At 41.1% G+C, this 18,589-nt stretch overlaps 4 protein-coding genes across 4 annotated transcripts; 3 read left to right on the top strand and 1 right to left on the bottom strand.

Moving 5' to 3' along the window:
• The first annotated feature begins 75 nt into the window (after nucleotides 1-75).
• cunh22orf39 (chromosome unknown C22orf39 homolog) lies at nucleotides 76-3,180 on the top strand. Its single transcript, XM_008303653.1, has 3 exons — nucleotides 76-143; nucleotides 1,975-2,142; nucleotides 2,251-3,180. The coding sequence occupies exons 1-3, from the start codon at nucleotides 114-116 to the stop codon at nucleotides 2,380-2,382; spliced, it is 330 nt and encodes a 109-aa protein (XP_008301875.1). The 5' UTR covers nucleotides 76-113; the 3' UTR covers nucleotides 2,383-3,180.
• Nucleotides 3,159-6,030, bottom strand: mrpl40 (mitochondrial ribosomal protein L40). The gene is made up of 5 exons (XM_008303654.1): nucleotides 5,859-6,030; nucleotides 5,646-5,729; nucleotides 4,507-4,662; nucleotides 3,701-3,782; nucleotides 3,159-3,591 (listed from the first exon to the last, which is right to left on the bottom strand). The coding sequence occupies exons 1-5, from the start codon at nucleotides 5,918-5,920 to the stop codon at nucleotides 3,364-3,366; spliced, it is 612 nt and encodes a 203-aa protein (XP_008301876.1). The 5' UTR covers nucleotides 5,921-6,030; the 3' UTR covers nucleotides 3,159-3,363.
• A 247-nt stretch (nucleotides 6,031-6,277) lies between these two features.
• Nucleotides 6,278-12,753, top strand: acaa2 (acetyl-CoA acyltransferase 2). Its single transcript, XM_008303652.1, has 10 exons — nucleotides 6,278-6,400; nucleotides 8,792-8,958; nucleotides 9,100-9,228; nucleotides 9,714-9,830; nucleotides 9,974-10,121; nucleotides 10,273-10,448; nucleotides 10,915-11,044; nucleotides 11,171-11,241; nucleotides 11,832-11,986; nucleotides 12,090-12,753. The coding sequence occupies exons 1-10, from the start codon at nucleotides 6,385-6,387 to the stop codon at nucleotides 12,169-12,171; spliced, it is 1,191 nt and encodes a 396-aa protein (XP_008301874.1). The 5' UTR covers nucleotides 6,278-6,384; the 3' UTR covers nucleotides 12,172-12,753.
• A 1,706-nt stretch (nucleotides 12,754-14,459) lies between these two features.
• On the top strand, nucleotides 14,460-18,504 carry rpl6 (ribosomal protein L6). The gene is made up of 7 exons (XM_008303651.1): nucleotides 14,460-14,491; nucleotides 15,493-15,639; nucleotides 15,744-15,842; nucleotides 16,223-16,366; nucleotides 17,879-17,927; nucleotides 18,039-18,223; nucleotides 18,316-18,504. The coding sequence occupies exons 2-7, from the start codon at nucleotides 15,493-15,495 to the stop codon at nucleotides 18,466-18,468; spliced, it is 777 nt and encodes a 258-aa protein (XP_008301873.1). The 5' UTR covers nucleotides 14,460-14,491; the 3' UTR covers nucleotides 18,469-18,504.
• Nucleotides 18,505-18,589: the final 85 nt, after the last annotated feature.

Below are 18,589 nucleotides of genomic sequence, written 5' to 3'. Positions count from 1 at the left end.
TTTTTATTCCAGTGAACTATTTTCAAAATAAATGCTGCGGATGTGTTTGGTAGCGCTTTTGTTGTGAAAAGAAGTCGACCCGGAAGTACAGTTGCTGTGTTGAGGCTAGCGCGATGGAGGGATCAAAAGTAACAACGTGGAGGGTAATTAATGTTAAATTCTATTCTAAATAACAACAAAGCCGACATATCCTGCTGTCATTTCGCGTATAGTGCTTGTAATAGTGCCGATAAAGACTGAAGAACGCTATATGCTAGCGAAGCAGCTAGCAAGGTGATTAGCCGTCGCTGCTAAGTAACCTTAGCTAGCAGTTAGCAATGTCAGAGAAGGTCCGAGAGGTTGTCAGGTGTTTATTTTATACACGATTTGCTTTGGAGTTCAGCTTTGTGTGTCAAATTGTTAAACTACACGTAGATAAATGTAACGCCAGATCAGCTACTGAGCAAACTGAGGTTCACCGGAACAGCAGCGACCACAGGGAGGCGCTGTTAGCTAACGCTGGATGCTTTCAAACAATCGGGCTTGTTAAACACTGTTAGACTCTGGACCGATGTGTGGACATTCAGAGCTGCTAGAGTTTTATAATTTTGTAAATACTGCACTTGATTTTTATGTGAGAAAATATTTGTGTTGCATAGTTTCAATGTGAACCTGAATGCTGCTAATGCAAGTACAGTTGAAGCACAGTTCATTTTGTTTGGTTAGCACCGTTGACTCAGAGCTAGAAGGTCGCCGGTTCGCGTCCCGGTGAGGACACCCTGCGTGGAGTCTCCATGTTCTCCCCGTGCAGTGTGGGTTCTCTCCGGGTTCTCCGGCTTCCTCCCACACAGTCCAGAAACATGTTGAGGTTAATTGGTGATTGTAAATTGTCCGTAGGTGTGAATGTGAGTGTGCTTGGTTGTCTGTCTCTAAGTGTAGCCCTGTGATAGACTGGTTACCTGTCCAGGTGAACCTGCCTTCACCCTGAGTCAGCCCTAAGCCGCAACCCTAGTGAGGATTAAGCGGTGTATAGATGATGGATGGGATGTATAGATGAGAATCAGTGTTGCTGGTTGCTCCTGCTGCATATCACAGGCGTTGAGATGGAGGCAGACATGTTTCAGCGTAGAAGAGTCCAGATGGCTGTAAATCTCAGCAGTTTCATGCTGATCTGTAAAGAGAACTCAGTTTGGGTGCATTTTTTTGAGGCTTGAGGACATGTTGAAGAGTCATAGGCGTGCCTAAACACAAACCTGGATAATTTTAGTCATGGCGATGCGGATACAATGCACATATTCAGAACATAGGTATTGATGTGAATGTACTTGCTAAATTTTGGAATCACACATAGGTGCTGCTGCCCTGTGGCAAGTTTCTGTAGCAAGTTGTATTTCCTAATAAATCCATATTAATAGGCTTTTAACCGTGTGATTACGGGGTGACAGTGTATACCAAGTGGAGTAGATGGAAACTGGAGAAGCCTCTTGGATGAAGTCCAGTTCCCTTCTACTGAGTCTCCTAGGATTAAGTAATACATGGCAATATGAGGAATAAATGAAATATTTATCTAATGTTGCTTAAGTGAAATAATTTTTAAAGCACCACACACTGGCATGAAACAATTCAAATACTTGTTTTCACATTCACAATGCCATTTTCCCCCTGCGATAATTTTATTTAACGTCTCACCAGTTCGAAGTCAGTGAAGACACACAGTCCTGACAGTAAGTAAGTGAAAGTAAGCGCCAGCTTCAGTATGACAGTCTTGACTGAAGTTGGAATTTCAGTTTAACAGAAGGATAAAACAGCAAGTTTAGTTCTCCTCAGGTTGATTCTTAAAGCACTCTCATGTATATCACTGTCATCCTGCAGCCTGTGGCGCATGCTGGATGGAACCAGCAGTAGACATTGTGTAATAATTCACCAGGACCCAGCAGTATGGGTCAGGACATGATGTGCTCTGATTTCTGATTACTCCTGCCTTTGTCCATCCAGACACCGCGGATGTGTGACGACTACTGGAGTGAGTTCAAGCTCTGCAAAAGTATAAGTAATTATTTCCATCACTACTACACTTACGGCACCAGCCCATCCTGCCAGCAGTGGAAAGAAGACTACTATCACTGCAGAGAGTGGGAGAAACACGGAAGCACAGAGGCCAAGGTGCAGCTGCAGGAAATCACCTTGTTTAAAAACCTAACTGATGATCTATGTGGCACCTCTCAGGCTATCTAAATGAAGTTAATAATACACATTGTGTCTGTGTTGCAGGAAGCATTGCAGAAAAGTGAGAGGAAGCGAGTGGCAGAGCAAAGAAACTTCACCCCAGTGTGGGAACTGAGGAGGGAGCCTCCTAGAGACTGGCACCTGCCTCTGGACCAGGAAGGACCTCAGGACTCATGAACTTTCACATTTACCTTGCTGTCGCTGCTCCATGCTGCATTTCACTTCACGGGCAGCCTTTAGAGACGTGTGCTGGACAGACTGGTGATCATTCACTGCCGTCACAGGTTGTACTCAGTGAGCTGCTGTCTGTAAACTGATATGTACAGTAGGTCTGTTGGCAGCACCTAGTGGTCAGCGATATGGATGACAGCATCTATTCAGCCAGTGATTACAATATGATCTCTGCACAGACAGTACTGCTAGTCGTAAATAATTAATTCTCCAAAGCTTGTGTAAACTGAAGCACAGAGGCTGACTGCACTCAGGAGACTGACTGACTCAAAACAAGTTTTATATTCATATCCTGGAGCAGCGCAGTGATGCAGTAGTTCTGGATTTGACATCCATTTAGAGGCTCCAGCTTCCCATGACTCAAACAAAAACACGGGTATGGCTAATGGATGAATATCCTTGTTTTGACAATATATATAATTCATCCATGTAATGAGAAATCTGCCATGCTTTATTTTGATATGGATTGAATTTGAAGCTGCACCAGAGCTAACACGTTGGCCTCAAACAGAGGAATTGCGACTAATAAGCCTGTCAGCCTTTCTCTGTGCCTCAGCCGTATGCTGTAAGTAATGGTTCTGATCAGTTATCTTATTGATACACTGACAGAATGGAGCTGTATCATTTCAACTCATACCCATGTAGCACTTCTCTGCCTAGTGTAATTAATTATTGATTTACCCAAAACACAGAATGTTCAAAATAATTCCGAACAAAGTGGATCAATAAAAAAAAAAAAGTACATTTTTATTTTCAGTTTTCAGTGTTTTATACAGAAGTGTGAATACAAGCAAGCCTCGTTAAACTGATGCAGGGGAAGAAGTTTCCTTATCACCTACATTTGCAGGCTCTTACAAGGCTTGGCTTTGTGAATGATGTACTAACAAGGACACATACTGACACGATACACAAAGGCTTCCCTGTCCATCACTGTGTGTACACTTTAGTGATGTCATTGTATTTCCCATCAGGAGCGTCATAGTTGGGGATCGGCGGTGTATTAACAGGACCTTCATGAACGAAGGGAAAGAGAAGCATGTCTGGCTTCAGCGCCGCTTTGTACAGCTCCTCTGACTCCAACTTCAGCTCCTTCAGCGCCTCCCTCTGTGCCTCCAAAGCCAGTTCAACAGCCTGCACTTCTGCCATGTGCTGCTTCTGCAAGAACAAATATAGTCCGCTAAGTGTTCACAATGGAGAGCAGAGGTCAGACGTAACATTTTCTATAAAAGCTTTGGTGATGGAGGTGTGATAGTTAAGTGGTAACCTGTTTGTATCGAGACCACTCCTTCAGCAGCAGGGCTCGACCCTCACTTTCCTCAAATGACAGCCTTGGAGAAGAGCGTTCCCTTTGTAACAGAATAATAAAACAGACTTATAGTGCTTTCAAAGCTACAGAGGAAAGAGCAAATGTGCAGTGAGTCAAAGACAAATGACATAAAAGCATCTGTATGAAACACATTGAAATGAGCAGTTTTAATGTTGAATAGCGATTAGCCAATCGCCCGATGCCATTTTAATGTGTGGGAGCCTCAGTTCAAAAAGACTTTGTTTTGAACAAACAGTGAGGCTGTTCCTGCGATCTCATTTATCTCAGGTTGTTACAGCCTTCTGCTAAATCCTTCCTTAAACCGTTCAGTGTTACAGAAAATGAAACCTGACAAAAGAACAAGTCACGCGAGGCAATTTTGATTTTTCTTTGAGAGTTTCCAAGAAACTGATTAAAATCTTTTTCATGAGGATTTTGAACAGAGTGTAAAACAATGTGTATGGATCCAATGGGCAGAGACATGAAGTACTGAAAACCACACGGATCTGATTCAACAGCTTCCACTGCTGCTCATTTTCTGAAGCTGCAGTCTGGTGTCATCTGATGTTTTTCTTTTTTCATTAGCACATCTTTTTGATGAACTCTATCTGCCAAGCTTTAGACATTCGGCCTTTGGTATTATCAGGGCATTTATTGACAATAACAACAAACATTTTGAATCCATTGCACCACACCCAGCACTGCAGATAGGGTAATGTTTCAATACAAATCTAACAAGATTACTTCAGTGAAGTGAGCAGTACCTCATTTCATCCAAGCATTGGCTCGGAGTTACGAAGTCCTCTATCGGGATAAACTCAGGTGGAACCTTCTCCAGCTTCTTCAGCTTTTTCCTTAGCCGATCTTTCTGCATCTGCTCCCTTCTTGGGTCCACCTTCTTCTTCTTTTTCGGCTCCGCTCTTGTACAATACAAATCACAGCTCTATGTGAGCATATTCAATCACAGGATATAACTTGAAAGAGCAGGAAAAAAGTCAGTCTAATACACACTCAGTAGCCACTTCATTAGATACTCTTAGTGGATTGTAATTCAACACAACAGTTCTGCCATTAATTCTACTTTCACAATGCTGATAATAAGTTTTCTGTGCCATAGTCAATTCAACTATGTGACTTTAAAGGTGGTGTTGAGCTGGAATAGATTAGACTGAGTGGTGTTTTTTTTATTTTTGTCCTCCCCATTTCCATACATAAGGGGAGCAACATGTTAAAAACACCCCAAAATATAATGCAGTTCAACACAACACACTAGTAACTGATGCAGGCGCTAAGACGTATCATCTGATTAACATGCCTATGACAGTGCAGACAAACTGAACACATCCTGAAAGCAAAGTTTAGTTTAGAATAGAGTCACTGTATTGCAACAGATTGTAGAGTTACACCAGGTGAAGTGGTTGTTGGGTGTATATTGATAATGACATGACACTAAATCTTGGATTTGGGGTGTTATAATGATCTGAAGATAAACAAATGTCATCATCCCCGCATCGTTTTACCTTCAACTCGACAGTAACATTACATCACCTACATTTCAGTGCCTTGTGTCCTGAGTTGACTTAAACGTTGTTTGTCAAACAAAGGTTTAACCTCTGTGTCTTTATCAATATTGTCTGTTTTGATAACATACGTCAGCTGTACAAACTGGATTAAGAACATTCTATCTGTGGGGGAATAACTTACAAATGTGGGTAATCAGTTCATTGGGTTATTTAAGGAGAAACGATGTAATTGTCAGTCTTTTATTTGAACTTCTCAGATGTGTTCAAAGGGTTCTAGGCTTTTGATCAGACAAAAAAAAGCCATCTAAGGAAAACATCTTAGATTCTAGAAACTTCATGTTGACCAAATAACTTATCGATTGATCAAGAATAATATTTACCTTAGAGGAGCAGACGTCTTCAGTGTCATTACTGGTGCAAACCAAGGACTCTGTACGGCATGGTGATGTTCTCCCAACAGGAAGCTACAAAACAACACAGAACAAACAGCACGAATCAAAGACAGCATCTCTCCACTGAATAACCTTAGCCTAATTAGCTTACGAGAGCTAACGCTTTACTAGCTATCAGACACAGGTACCACAAACACTCACCTTGACGGAGCCGTCTGACGGGATAAAACCCTGCAGAGACAGCGCGAAAAAGCCAAAGTCATGTTTTTTTTTTTTACTGCGTGTTATTTACTTGGGTCCAAAATAACAGAAATGTTCACATGTCTCTACGCTTGTCCCCTTGGTTGAGTGACAGAGCTGGCACGTCGCGGGGGAGATGACGTCAAAAACAAACGCCCTCATAATTTAGCGGACGCACTTTCGAATATTTCCAGAAAATTAAATAAAAGTAATCAGATTGAGAATATTTCGTTATTACTGTCTGTAATGAAAATGTGAGATACATTCATAATATTTTCTATATTAATCGATGGTCCAGTTTGAGTTTAAGTTTAGCATTTGTGGCGAATCTGACTTGGGGAGTAAAAGGTTAACGTCCCGCATTATTTGGGATAAAGGTCGCAGTTGTGTCAGGTTTTATATCCACCAGGAGAGGATCCAGAGTGGCACAGTAAGATCTCGGTCGATTAGTTTGCTCCTGACAGCGGTGGATCGTTGAACCAGCATCATGGCACTTCTCAGAGGTAAACAAACGCGTCTCACTTCAGCTTTGAGCCAAAAAGCCAAGAGGTTTGCAGGTAGACTGTGGCTGAGCTACTTTAATAGTTCACATTAGGGCTACTTCTTCCTAATTTGTGCAGCTGGACAGAAATATCAGTGACCTAAAAATGAATGGCATCAATTTAAAGTCGACTCTTTTGAAATTGACGTGTCAGGAGAGTTTGCACATAATGTTACCTCAATATAGGCTAAAGGTGACAAGATGGTGCCAAGAACATCAACACCTGCACGTCGGCTTCATTCTGTGGGAAAGGTTTTCATTCATAAATAATGCATCAATTACCCATTTTATCTGGACATTCAACAACTTTGAGGAGCTGTTTTTTGCTGGGCCCACCTAAAAATTTAGTTTACTTACTTGTTTTGTTGCTGTAAATATATCCAGCTGTGATTGTTTGTGATTTCATTATGATTTCAATCTTATATCTGACTTTGTAGTGAGATGTGTTTTTCTCTGTATGATGTTGTATTTTGTCATTTAAATCAGGTAGATGGAGAGCTTTGACACAAATGCAAACCTGGAACTGTTTTATATCTGTGTTTGATTATATGACCACTTACATAAAGGACGTTATTTCGCCACCATAAAAAACTCTGATGCAGGGCAGCAACTAGCAGCTGATTTCATTGTTGATTAATCCCTGGATTGCTCTCTTGATTAATCAGAATCAGTCTTTCCCCAAAGCCCAAGATGATCACCTTAGATGTCCAACCCAAATATATTCAGTTTATGATTGTAAAGGAGTAAATAAACCAGAAAATATTCAAATTTAAAAAGCCAAAATCAAAGGATTTTGATTTTGTTTTGTTAAAAAAATTACTCACATTGATAAATAGATTTTGAAAGTTGCTGACAATAATTTAACAGGTCACCTAATTGAATAATCGCTGCAGTTCAACTCCTATTCCTATTTTATGATTGTACTTCACTCTTTTCAAATATCTGCCTACGCTGTATGTATACAGCCTGTGCATTGTTTAAGTTTCTGCCCTGTATCATTATTTCAAAAACAGGACATAGGAACAGAAATCAAACAAAGGTGCAATTAGCTTTCTGGCAGCAGCACTCCCGAAGTTAAGCCTAATTACATGATATATTATAAAAAGTATTATGCAGAGGAGTCCATTTTACATTATTGCATTTGTGACTGGTCAAGTTGCAGCACAAATAAACCACTTCATATGCTGTAGGAACATTGCATTTATAACAAGCCAATGAAAAAAATAAAGCTTGAAAAGTAAATATTTGTTAAAACAGACGTCATAAATTTTGTAATAGACTCGATCATCCCTTCACAGATCTCTCCACTCCTCTCTTATTTGGTCCCTGTTGGTTTTGGCCCATTTTGTATTTTAGTGCATCTTCCACATTCAGAGTCTAAAAAAAATAGGACATATTACACAACTGTAAACACACTTCGTCAGTACAAATCTGGTGTTGCTGTGATGCTCGTCAGATCCAAAACAAACACCCTGTACATTGCAAATCCAATGACAGGTCAAGGCATCGTGTACCTTCTGGCCAGTCAATCAATAGTTCAGTGTCAGAAATGAAGCTAGAAGGCATTTAGACAGAGGCTTTCAAGATAGAGATCATACATTTTAGATAAGTTCTTGTTTTTTTAGAAGGACTGTGCATCAGTGAAGTAATTTTCATCACCCAAACTACAGATGAAACATGCCGTTTTTCAGATCAGTTCTTGGCACCTCTGGAGGAGATAAAGTTAACCGCCCTAACTGGGTAATGAGGACTGTGCATAAATAATATATGAGATGTGTTCACTCTGCTGACTGTAATGTGTGTCTTCCTGAGACTTGAGGGAAATATGTTTTAGTGGATTTTTTTTTCTGTTGTAAATGATTTACACTTTTTATGTGCCTTGTGTGCAGTTTTTCTTTTCAAAGAAGGCGCAACAGTTCAGGACATTTTAACCAACACATTCAACTGGCCAATGAAAACATTAGTCACATGTTTTTCACTGCATAAGTGTATTTAATGTGGAGGCAGCTCTTTAATCAACAGATATATTTTTATATTTATTATTTCAATTATTTTTATATTTCATATCTATATTCTACTTTGAGTTTCCAGATGTTGTTGCCTTTCTTTTTCCTCTAGTCCAACTTCATGCATCTGATGCTCCCCTATGTTTTTCTATCTTTTGCGACTTAATGCACCGACTCTGTCCATCATCTCTGCAGAATGTACCACCCCAGTAAATCCAGTTATTTATGTAAATGTAATGATTGCCCCATCACTAATCTTTTCTTTTTTTGTGTGCTCACCGTTATGATCTAGCTGTAGCTCAGTGCTGTTACCTCTTTGTACTAAAATGCTCCTTTTTCCTCTATAGGTGTATTTGTTGTAGGTGCCAAGCGCACTCCATTCGGTACCTATGGTGGCGTGTTGAAGGATCACAGTGCAACAGATTTGGCTGAGCATGCGGCCAAAGCTGCCCTCGCTGCAGGAGGCGTGGCACCAGAGCTTGTGAACAGCGTCATCATGGGAAATGTCATGCAGGTACTTGAGATCAACACTCCTATCCAGCAGATCATGAGGACCGCTGTGTGAAAAACAGAGCGCGGAAGCTTGCTTTGGCTCTGACTGGCGTCCTCTGCTTGCTCCATTTTCATTCCTCTTCATCCACCCCCCTACTTTCAGAGCTCAGCCGATGCACCCTACATTGCTCGTCATGTGGGTCTGAGGTGTGGCGTTCCCATCCCAGTGCCTGCACTCACCGTCAACAGACTGTGTGGATCTGGTTTCCAGTCCATCATCAATGGTGCTCAAGTAAGTCAAGTAACTCCACCAGGAACAAAACGCATTCTGGCAGGAACACAAGTGTGGAATAAAAATAGTATTGTTGTCTCTCAGGTACTCATCTGATACAGCTGTCCTCTCATAAAGCCTGCTTTTATCTATAATGTTGGGTCTGACTGTCATGGATGTTAGTTGGTGATGGCGTTGTGTTGTATTATTTTGAACAATGTTTTTAATATTCTGCCCACATCATGCTTGTAAGTGTGAAGGACAACAATTAGAAACATGTTTTCATATAATGTCGTTCACCTGTAACATACAGTATAACTGAATTTACACTTTATTTCTGATACCATCACCAAAAACATTTTGAGCTCGGTAAAGATCAACGTTATGGTATGACTGATGTGTTTCTAAAAAAAGAGTGAGTTTATAAGAATCAAACTTGATCACAAAAACATGCTCCATACATTTGTAAAAGTATTATATTTCACACAAAACGTGTGTGTTTGCAGGAGATTTGTCTCAAGGAGTCGGAGGTGGTCCTGTGCGGAGGTTCAGAGAGTATGAGCCAGGCCCCGTACGCTGTTCGCAACGTACGCTTCGGTACAAAGTTTGGATTCGATCTCAAGGTTGGCTTTGTTTTTTTTTTCTTCTCTTTTCTCAGCACTTGATATAAATACACAGCTCGCCATGTGATGTCCATACAGATTATCTTGTTGTTATACTATAAACTCCAACACAAAGATAAAACCTGTTCTTGTCTGCCTGACAGCTGGAGGACACGCTGTGGGCCGGTCTGACTGACCTGCATGTCAAAATCCCGATGGGCATCACAGCAGAAAACCTGGCCGAGAAATACCAGATCACACGAGAAGACTGTGACAACTACGCACACCAGACGCAGCAAAGGTGGAAGGCAGGTGAGGCGGACCTCAGGTTGTTGATGTCTTGTCATGGTCTCTCCTCGCTTACACATAGTGACATTAACACATGAAGAGGCTGGCTACAAGAAGTTGCTGCTCAACACAAAGTTATTCTTAATGGTTGAAATCTCACTTTTTCTGTTTACAGCTCACGAGGGCGGTCACTATACGGCAGAAATCGCTCCCATTGATGTGAAAGCTAAGAAAGGCAAAGTGTCCATGGCTCAGGATGAACACCCTCGGCCTCAGACCACACTGGAACAGATGGCCAAACTGCCTCCTGTCTTCAAGAAGGGAGGAACCGTTACTGCCGCTAATGCCTCAGTGAGTTTATATCTAAGATGCTGCTTCTTCTTCAGGGTCTGAGGGGATCCAGTTCTTTATTATTTGAGTGTAATAGTGTATTCTTTTTCTGTTCTCAGTCTGCTCCAGAAAACCTGTTTTGTCCGTCTCTGGTTGTGAATTAGTGCTTTATTAATATAGTTTAATTAAAATGAATTTAAGGAACGTCAAACAAAGCTTCTAGTTTACTTCATCCAATAGGAAATATTCAAAATCATATCCTAAAAATGTTAAATTGCTCTAATGTGGAAACACGAAATGTACAAATTGCTCACTGGTTTGAGGAGAGGGGGGTATTTTAGATCTTTGTGAGATATGACCGTGTGTTGTGTCCAAGTTATAACTCATGGTATTGTCTTCTAGCCTTCCATTCTTTGAGTTAAAGGACAGGAAACACCATGAGAAGTCGCCTTCTATCACTAAATATGCCTCCCTTTTCGGTCTTCAGGGTGTATCTGACGGTGCTGCTGCCGTCGTGATCGCGAGCGAGGATGCGGTGAAGGAACACAAGCTCACTCCGCTGGCCAGAATCGTGGCCTATCATGTATCCGGCTGTGACCCGAGCATTATGGGAATCGGTGAGCGACACCGCCGTTAAGGACGTGTCATTCAACCCCTTTAAATGATTAAAGGACTGAATGATTAAATACACTTTGACAAAGTTTCTTAAAATAAGAACGACTGGTTTTCTTTCACCATCACAGGTCCTGTTCCAGCAATCACAGAAGCTCTCAAGAAGGCCGGTCTGACTATCAGCGACATGGATCTGGTGGAGGTTTGTTACCAGTGAAAGGGTTGGAGGCTCATTTTATGTCGTCCACACACAGTGAAACAAGTACAAGATCCTTTATTTAACAAGTGAAAGTACTGAAACAACAATCTCTAAATATTCCACTACAAGGAAAAGCCCAGAATGTTCCTGTAGTGAATGTGGAGATGTATTATCAGTAAATGTGCTTCCTGATTGGCATCACTTTTCAAACCTGAAGGCTGAGGCTGAGTCCATCCTATAAGTTGTCATGACCTGTTGTTTTTCATTTCTGGTTTTCACTGTTCCACCTTCATGGGGCTTCATTTGGCTGATTTGTCAAAGACTGTATCTGTCTTCCATCTACACATTTTCCTTCGTGTTTGAACAAAGACCCTCTGTCCCACCCCCTCCATTGCTCCCACATGTTCCTCATCTAATTGAATACCGTAAATCTAAAAATAATTATTCAGAATATTATTAGACATGAACTCATCGGCAACAGGAACGATTTTAGCAAACTGTGAAATCTGCAGTCAACACAAAAGCATTGCTCTATTTGTGGCTCATTTTGGAGGTAAACACTCAGCTGTGTCGACGTCTGTCGCTCTGCGCAGGTGAACGAGGCCTTTGCTCCTCAGTACCTGTCTGTTGCCAAGGCGCTTGGACTCAACCCAGAGAAGAGCAACGTAAACGGGGGAGCTATCGCCATCGGACATCCTCTCGGTGCTTCAGGAGCACGCATCACTGCTCACCTGGTGCATGAGCTCAGGTAGCCCGGTCGTTAGTAATTATACATACAGCAGATTGTATGGCAGGGAGATGTCTGCACATTTAAAGGAGCAGCATTGAATAATGAACTTTGTCTCTGGCAGGCGACGAGGAGGCAAATACGCCGTTGGATCTGCCTGCATCGGCGGTGGTCAGGGCATCGCCATCATCCTCGAATCCTGCTGATTTAAGAAGCCGCCAGTATCAGACGAGTTCCTGCAGAAGAACGTCCTGCACACACACCGTCCACTCACAGAAAACAGCTGATTCTCTCTAAAACAGTGATTTATAAAAATACAAACGGACTTAGAACAAATGCTCTTTTAACACGAGGCGCTGCTGCTCAGGTGTTCCCCTGGCACCAAACTAAACTCACCTGTTTTCTGCTTTTTGCTACGACTTTCACTTAATTTAAACAAAAATTTACAATAAACGTTTCCGCTCAGTGTTGCCTTGGGAGCCCTGTGAAGACACAAAGCTAGCTGGCCTACACTTCTGTGCTCATTTCATAAAGGTGCAAGAGTCTGTTTGTTAATGTGCCTAATCCAGTGCTTGGTTCTTTGGTCATGTTAACATGTGTAGTGTATAATTAAATGCAGTGGACTTTGGTTTGGAGTAAGGTTTGTTAGAACTGTGATGTTCGCCTTATAATGCTCTGTCACTCCATCATCACAATTTCGTGTGGCCAGATAATATGGTGCGGTGACTCCAGTAACAATCAGTTTTGTACTTTTGAAGAACCTCAAATAAAATCTTCAAGAAGAGAAGTGAAGTTCTGTTTTTGAAGTTTTCATAATCGGTCTTTGACAATGACTGAAGCTTTTCTGCTTGTTCAGCAGGAAATTAAGGTTTAACAGTCAGCCATCAGTAGGTCCTATTTTAGTCGTAATTGTAGTTTTTATTCTAACATATGTTCATTTTAAAGCAAATTATGATTTTATTTCTTTATTAAAAAGATTATCAGTTAGCTAGTAAAGGGACCTTTATTCTTTTACCCTTTATTATTGTTTTGTTAATAAAAACTGGTAGCAAATAAATAAAGAGAGGATCGCTAAATTTGATGTTTGCAGGATTTTTTATTCACGACAGGTTTGTTGAACAAGTAAGAACGTAGGTGTTGGTGGACAAAAATGTGTAATCACTGTGTTAGTTATAGCGGAAATATAAAGAAAAAATACAATTTGCTTTACAATATCATCCAGACAAATCCCTTTTAACAGTTGTTAGTGTTTATTTATTTATTTCTTGTAAAAAAGGCCCCAAGTTAGAATAATTGATTGTTGTTGTTTATTTATGAAAATGATTTTTCCTTAAAGAAAAACAAGCTCTGTACAATCAGTTCATTGTGGATAAAAAAAATAATCTGCACTTGGAGAAATGCAACTGTTTGCTAAAGCAGCAATAAATAAGCAGCCCTTCAAGTCATTCCATACAGTAGGTAGATTTTATTTTTAGCTTATAGTTAGAATAAAGAAGAAAATAGAAAACATCTAGTTCTAGTTCTTCAGCTCAGAATCAGTGCTACAGGTGAATGTGGCCTGGCAGTGAAGGCACTAAAATAAAAAGCATGTACAGCTTTTAATGCAATTAGAAGAAAGTTTTACAGAATAGAAATACCAGTTAGGCCCTGCAATGGACTGGCGACCTGTCCAGGATGTACCCTGCCTCCGCCTTAAGTCAGCTGGTGTAGACTCCAGCCCCAACGACCCAACAGAGGATAAAGTAGTGTATAGATAATGGATGGATACCAATTAGAATTTAGTCTAAAATATCTGACAGTGTAATCCAACCAACCGCCCTCTATGGTAGTGAAGTCTGAGGTCCACTTAGTCTTCAGGACAACACCAGACAGGACAAGTATCCCATAAAGGTCCTGCATGTCTACAGGTTCACATTAAAAATCAAAAGTAAAACATCAACAGTCTAACCAGAGAGAAAGCTGTGGTAACTACCAGAAACAAATAGTATTTGGTCACTGCACTATATAAATCCAATTCTGTTTAAAATGTGACAAACATAATGATATAAAACATTAATACGTCAAAAATGTTGTCTTCTTAATCCCAAACTTCATCAAAGAGCTAAAGGACAAAGAAAGACAATAGGTAGTCTCAGGAGGGAGACAAACAGCAAAACTAGCTGCACAATATATGATCACAATTAATGGACCAGAACACCGAATATGACAATTATCTTGACAAACCCTACTATAAATATAGAAAACACACACACACAAGACATTTTTTTTCTTGTTTCCCCCTTTTTTTTCCTTCTTTAATTCCCTCACCTCATTTTTTAAAAATTACTCCATTCTTAATGCTTTGGCAATATTGTTAACTTGATAATAATACCAGTAAAGCATACTGAATTAAATTTGAATTGAATCGAGGAATACTTTTAGGACTACAAAGACCATCACGTAACATTCCAGCCTACGTAATGACGTTATTCCTGGACTGTATATAAACGTCACGTGCCCGGATGTCGGTCTTTTTTCATAGCAAAGGTAAGACAGCCTTGCCTTCGTGTTACTGTAGGAATAAAAATCTGCTTTCATCTGTGTTACAGAATAAAAACTACAGTTTTCAAATATCACGAGTCGAATCCGCGTACTTAGACGATGCGTTTGGCGTCGTTATTACGATGATTTACCAGTCAGGTTTCTGTAATAATGAGCAGTTTGGTGTGTCGGAGATTGTAGGCCGCCGGCTAGCGTCCATACTAGCTGTAGCGTTAGCTGGGGTGCTAAACGTTGAGAAACGTGCTGTCCGTCATTCATATTACGTGTTGTTTTTACATACCGTTATGTTGTCACATACTTGAGCCTTCTTTAAAACATGAAATTGTCTTAAGGAAGTGACTTGTTGGCCAGTAAAGCAACTCTGCTGAGCTCTGTTGCTAACTGCTAGCTAACGACGCTTGTCATGCTTCTTCTGCATTGACGATGTCGTTTTGTTAGCAATCAACCACATTAATTTAACAGTGGTTTCCAGAGTGTTAGTGTATTGTTGCAGCCTTCCAGTGTTTTGTGTAGCTCTACTAGCAGCATCGTGTAATTGAAACTGTCCTTGAGTCAGTGTTAGTCTGTTAAACTTGGTGTCAGTGTTTTACTGTTGTTGATCAGCCTCTAACCAAAGCTGGAAGAATGATTACACCACAGCAAATAGTCTTGTCATATTTAGGGCTGAAAAATCTGGGGGAATGTTTGATTGAAAGTTTCTGACAGATACTACGATTTAATTGTGATTTGATTTCTTAATTCATTGAAACATGCTGGACCTCAAACACCTGAGATGCCTTTAAAAGCCTGAAAATCATTTTAGGAGGACAGTTTGTTTTGTAGCTGTAGTCGTATAACAGTTCAAACCCCCAGTTTTATGTGCTGCAATGTATATCATAAATTACACCTTTTAGAAGTTTGCTAAAGGCATTGTTGCATACTGCAGTTTTGATTTGAACACGCTGCTGCAATCGATACATTAACAAACCTGTTTTGTGTTGTATCAGATGGCAGAGGGAGACAAGAAATCTGCCAAGAAGAAGCACGGGAGCCGGAACCCGAAGCTGGCCCGGGGCATCGGCCGCTACTCCCGGTCCGCTATGTTCGCCCGTCGGGCCATGTACAAGAGGAAAACCAAGACCACTGAGACCAAGGTGAGGCCCGTGACGCGCTACAAAATGAATGATAAAATGCACGATACACTTCTCCATTGTATCATGTTTTGTGGGGGGGAAATTAAAAATTTCTCCCATTTCAGGTGGAGAAAAGGCTTAAAGAGAAACCCAAGGCCACAGTTGTCAAGACTGTTGGTGGAGACAAGAATGGAGGAACTCGTGTTGTTAAGCTGCGCAAGATGGTGAGTAATGTTTACATGGATTTACCGTACAGGTTTATTTTATGCCATTAACAACAGTGTCAGGGAATGTCACCATAATAGGAGAAGTAGAATTCCATAAAATGTGAGAAAATCCTGAGCATACCTGACAAAGGGGTAACAGCTCCACCATACAGTACTATTGAGGTTCTTCTTTTAGAACACAGGTTACACGAGGAGCTTTTATTGCAGGCCTCATCTGTTAGTTACCAACTTATCATGTCAGCTGATACAGTCCTGTCAAATTCTTTTAAATATTGTCATTATTTATGAAAAGAGTCTTCATGTTTTGTAAGTAAATGTCCGCCATTGGACCATTGAGTTGAAATCTTAACGTATATCTTTACGTTTTTCTCGTTTAGCCCCGTTACTACCCCACAGAGGATGTTCCTCGTAAACTGAAGAACCACGGCAAGAAGCCCTTCTGTCAGCACAAGAGGAACCTGCGCGCCACCATCACACCAGGAACGGTCCTCATTCTGCTCACCGGTCGCCACCGTGGAAAGGTGAGGACGAAGTCTGGCACATGTCTTGAGAGTGATTTGAATGTGTTTATAGATTAGCAGAAAAAGCTTAAAAGACTAATGCAGGTGAATATATTATGGCCCTTGTGTACCAGTGAAGGTCTTCCAGGATCCAGGAGTAATATTAGTTCACTGAGGGTGTTTAAGGGCAAGAATCTCTTTTGTGCCAGGACCAAAACATCTCTGACCCTTGTATGTGGTGCAACATTTGCTTGACTGGTGCCAACTTGACAAGGTCTTATCCTACACACCTGTTGGTCAATGTGAGCTGTGAAATCGATGCCTGATCCAGATGTAAACAAAATGTCTACCATTTAAAACTCACTATGCAGTCCAAAGCTTCAGCGGCCAATTTCAAGCAAAAGTTTTAATGTTTTTTTAATTCAAAGCTTGTGCTCGGCTATCGTAGTTGATGGCTGGTTATCATGACATAAGTGCTGATTTACAGTTTGATGAACGAACTAGAAGTGCCATATGTTATCCTCATCCGATTCAATGAGTATTACATCATCTGGAGCTGTCCGTTTTTTGCATGTGCTAAAAAAAACAGTCCAGTGTTCGTATTTGACTCTATAAATGGGAAACACAGTAGGTCAGTCTGATCCACAGAACTGTAGCAGTGCGTCCTGTCCTCAAGCACGTTCATGCACAAGGGACGGAGGTAGCAAGAGTGATGGTACAATCCTGCAAATACGTTGAATACATTACAACAATACTAATCCAGAATCACAGACAGCATCTTTAAAGTCTTGTTGCACAAAATGCCATGAAAGTGCACGTGTCAAAGCCTCAATGATGCACTCTGAGGAGTTGATGCAGAAAATAATGGATGCGATCAAAGAAACACCAGCTGTGGCATTTTTCAACTTTAAAGTCCTATTACATAACATTTACAACATTTTTACTGATTGTAATAATGATGGATTTTCTCGCCCCCTACCCACGTATGATGGTTTGGCATCATCAGTTTTTTTGTAATAAGACTGGGAACGCTAAAAAAAAAAATATTAGCACTGCAAATAAAGTGATGCATTGAAAATATTCTGCTGAAGCGCACGCTATGGGTTTAACAAGCGCGCTGGACACATATCTATAATCTCACACCCTCAGTACCACAGACATTGTCCCTCGCTCCCACTCTCAAACGCTGCATGGGCAAGTTATGGAAGCAAGTGTGCCCACACACACTTTGAGCTGCGACTGACCTAAATAATGTTTCAGCTACAGAACTGACAGGCAGCGAGCCCTCTCGATAAAATTAGGACTACGTGTCAAGTAGATTTATTCTTCTCCCGTCTAAATAGCTTGGTATGAAAGTATATTGCTGTTATTAACTGAATGGTACAAAGGCTTTTATTTCTACTTCAGCGGTTTAAATAAATAGTTAACAGGTTCTCCCTGTGTGGTAACACTGAATATGTGGTGCAGTCATTTGTAAGCACAACTTCTCTTATACAGTAATTGTGTGAAATGACACTACTTTCTGTGTTTTAGCGTGTGGTGTTCCTGAAGCAGCTCGCAAGTGGTCTCCTGCTTGTTACTGGTGAGTATGACTTGAAATTCACACATACAAAAGGAAACAACAATCAGTTGCACTACTAGGAAGATGGTTGCAGATCTTTATCCTCTCCTAACCCGTGTTGCCTTCCCGTAGGCCCTCTGGCCGTGAACAGAGTCCCCCTGCGCAGGGCCCACCAGAAGTTTGTCATTGCCACCAACACCAAGGTCGACATCACTGGCATGAAGGTCCCCAAAAACCTCAACGACGCCTACTTCAAGAAGAAGAGGCTGAGGAGGCCCCGTCACCAGGAGGGAGAAATCTTTGATACAGAGAAAGAGGTAACTTGGTTATTTATTGTGTCGGAGCTAAACTATTTCATACACTTTCTATGTGATGTGGCTGACTCTCTGGTTTTCTTGTTCCTCTGCAGAAGTACCAGCTGACAGAGCAGAGGAAGGAGGACCAGAAGGCTGTCGACTCTCAGCTTCTGCCCCTCATCAAGAAGGTGCCTCAGCTGAAAGGATACCTGCGCTCTTCCTTCTGCCTGTCTAATGGCGTCTACCCACACAAGCTGGTTTTCTAAATGTGTTGTAATAAAGAGTACCACCGTCTAATGCCATCTCTGACTCCTTTGTACTGAATTTTTGTATGAACTTGCAGCCGTTCTGGCAACATGTTTGTTTTCCCACAGCTACGATGGTGCA

The sequence above is a fragment of the Stegastes partitus genome, unplaced genomic scaffold, assembly GCF_000690725.1.
Source record: "Stegastes partitus isolate 25-593 unplaced genomic scaffold, Stegastes_partitus-1.0.2 Scaffold2047, whole genome shotgun sequence".
In the NCBI taxonomy this organism is placed as follows: domain Eukaryota; kingdom Metazoa; phylum Chordata; class Actinopteri; family Pomacentridae; genus Stegastes; species Stegastes partitus.
Note: the sequence above shows the minus strand (reverse complement) of the source record. Positions and strands in the feature narration are given on the sequence as shown.

Excerpts from the sequence above, each read along its gene's own strand:
- cunh22orf39 (XM_008303653.1), top strand. The coding sequence starts at position 114 with ATGGAGGGATCAAAAGTAACAACGTGGAGG. Across the intron at positions 144-1,974 it reads CAAAAGTAACAACGTGGAGG|ACACCGCGGATGTGTGACGA; the intron begins GTAATTAATGTT and ends TTGTCCATCCAG. Across the intron at positions 2,143-2,250 it reads ACGGAAGCACAGAGGCCAAG|GAAGCATTGCAGAAAAGTGA; the intron begins GTGCAGCTGCAG and ends TCTGTGTTGCAG.
- mrpl40 (XM_008303654.1), bottom strand. The coding sequence starts at position 5,920 with ATGACTTTGGCTTTTTCGCGCTGTCTCTGCAGGGTTTTATCCCGTCAG. Across the intron at positions 3,783-4,506 it reads CAATGCTTGGATGAAATGAG|GGAACGCTCTTCTCCAAGGC; the intron begins GTACTGCTCACT and ends TCTGTTACAAAG. Across the intron at positions 3,592-3,700 it reads AGTGGTCTCGATACAAACAG|AAGCAGCACATGGCAGAAGT; the intron begins GTTACCACTTAA and ends TTGTTCTTGCAG.
- acaa2 (XM_008303652.1), top strand. Across the intron at positions 9,831-9,973 it reads AGTTTGGATTCGATCTCAAG|CTGGAGGACACGCTGTGGGC; the intron begins GTTGGCTTTGTT and ends TCTGCCTGACAG. Across the intron at positions 11,242-11,831 it reads GCGACATGGATCTGGTGGAG|GTGAACGAGGCCTTTGCTCC; the intron begins GTTTGTTACCAG and ends CGCTCTGCGCAG.
- rpl6 (XM_008303651.1), top strand. The coding sequence starts at position 15,493 with ATGGCAGAGGGAGACAAGAAATCTGCCAAGAAGAAGCACGGGAGCCGG. Across the intron at positions 15,843-16,222 it reads TTGTTAAGCTGCGCAAGATG|CCCCGTTACTACCCCACAGA; the intron begins GTGAGTAATGTT and ends TTTCTCGTTTAG. Across the intron at positions 18,224-18,315 it reads TCTTTGATACAGAGAAAGAG|AAGTACCAGCTGACAGAGCA; the intron begins GTAACTTGGTTA and ends GTTCCTCTGCAG.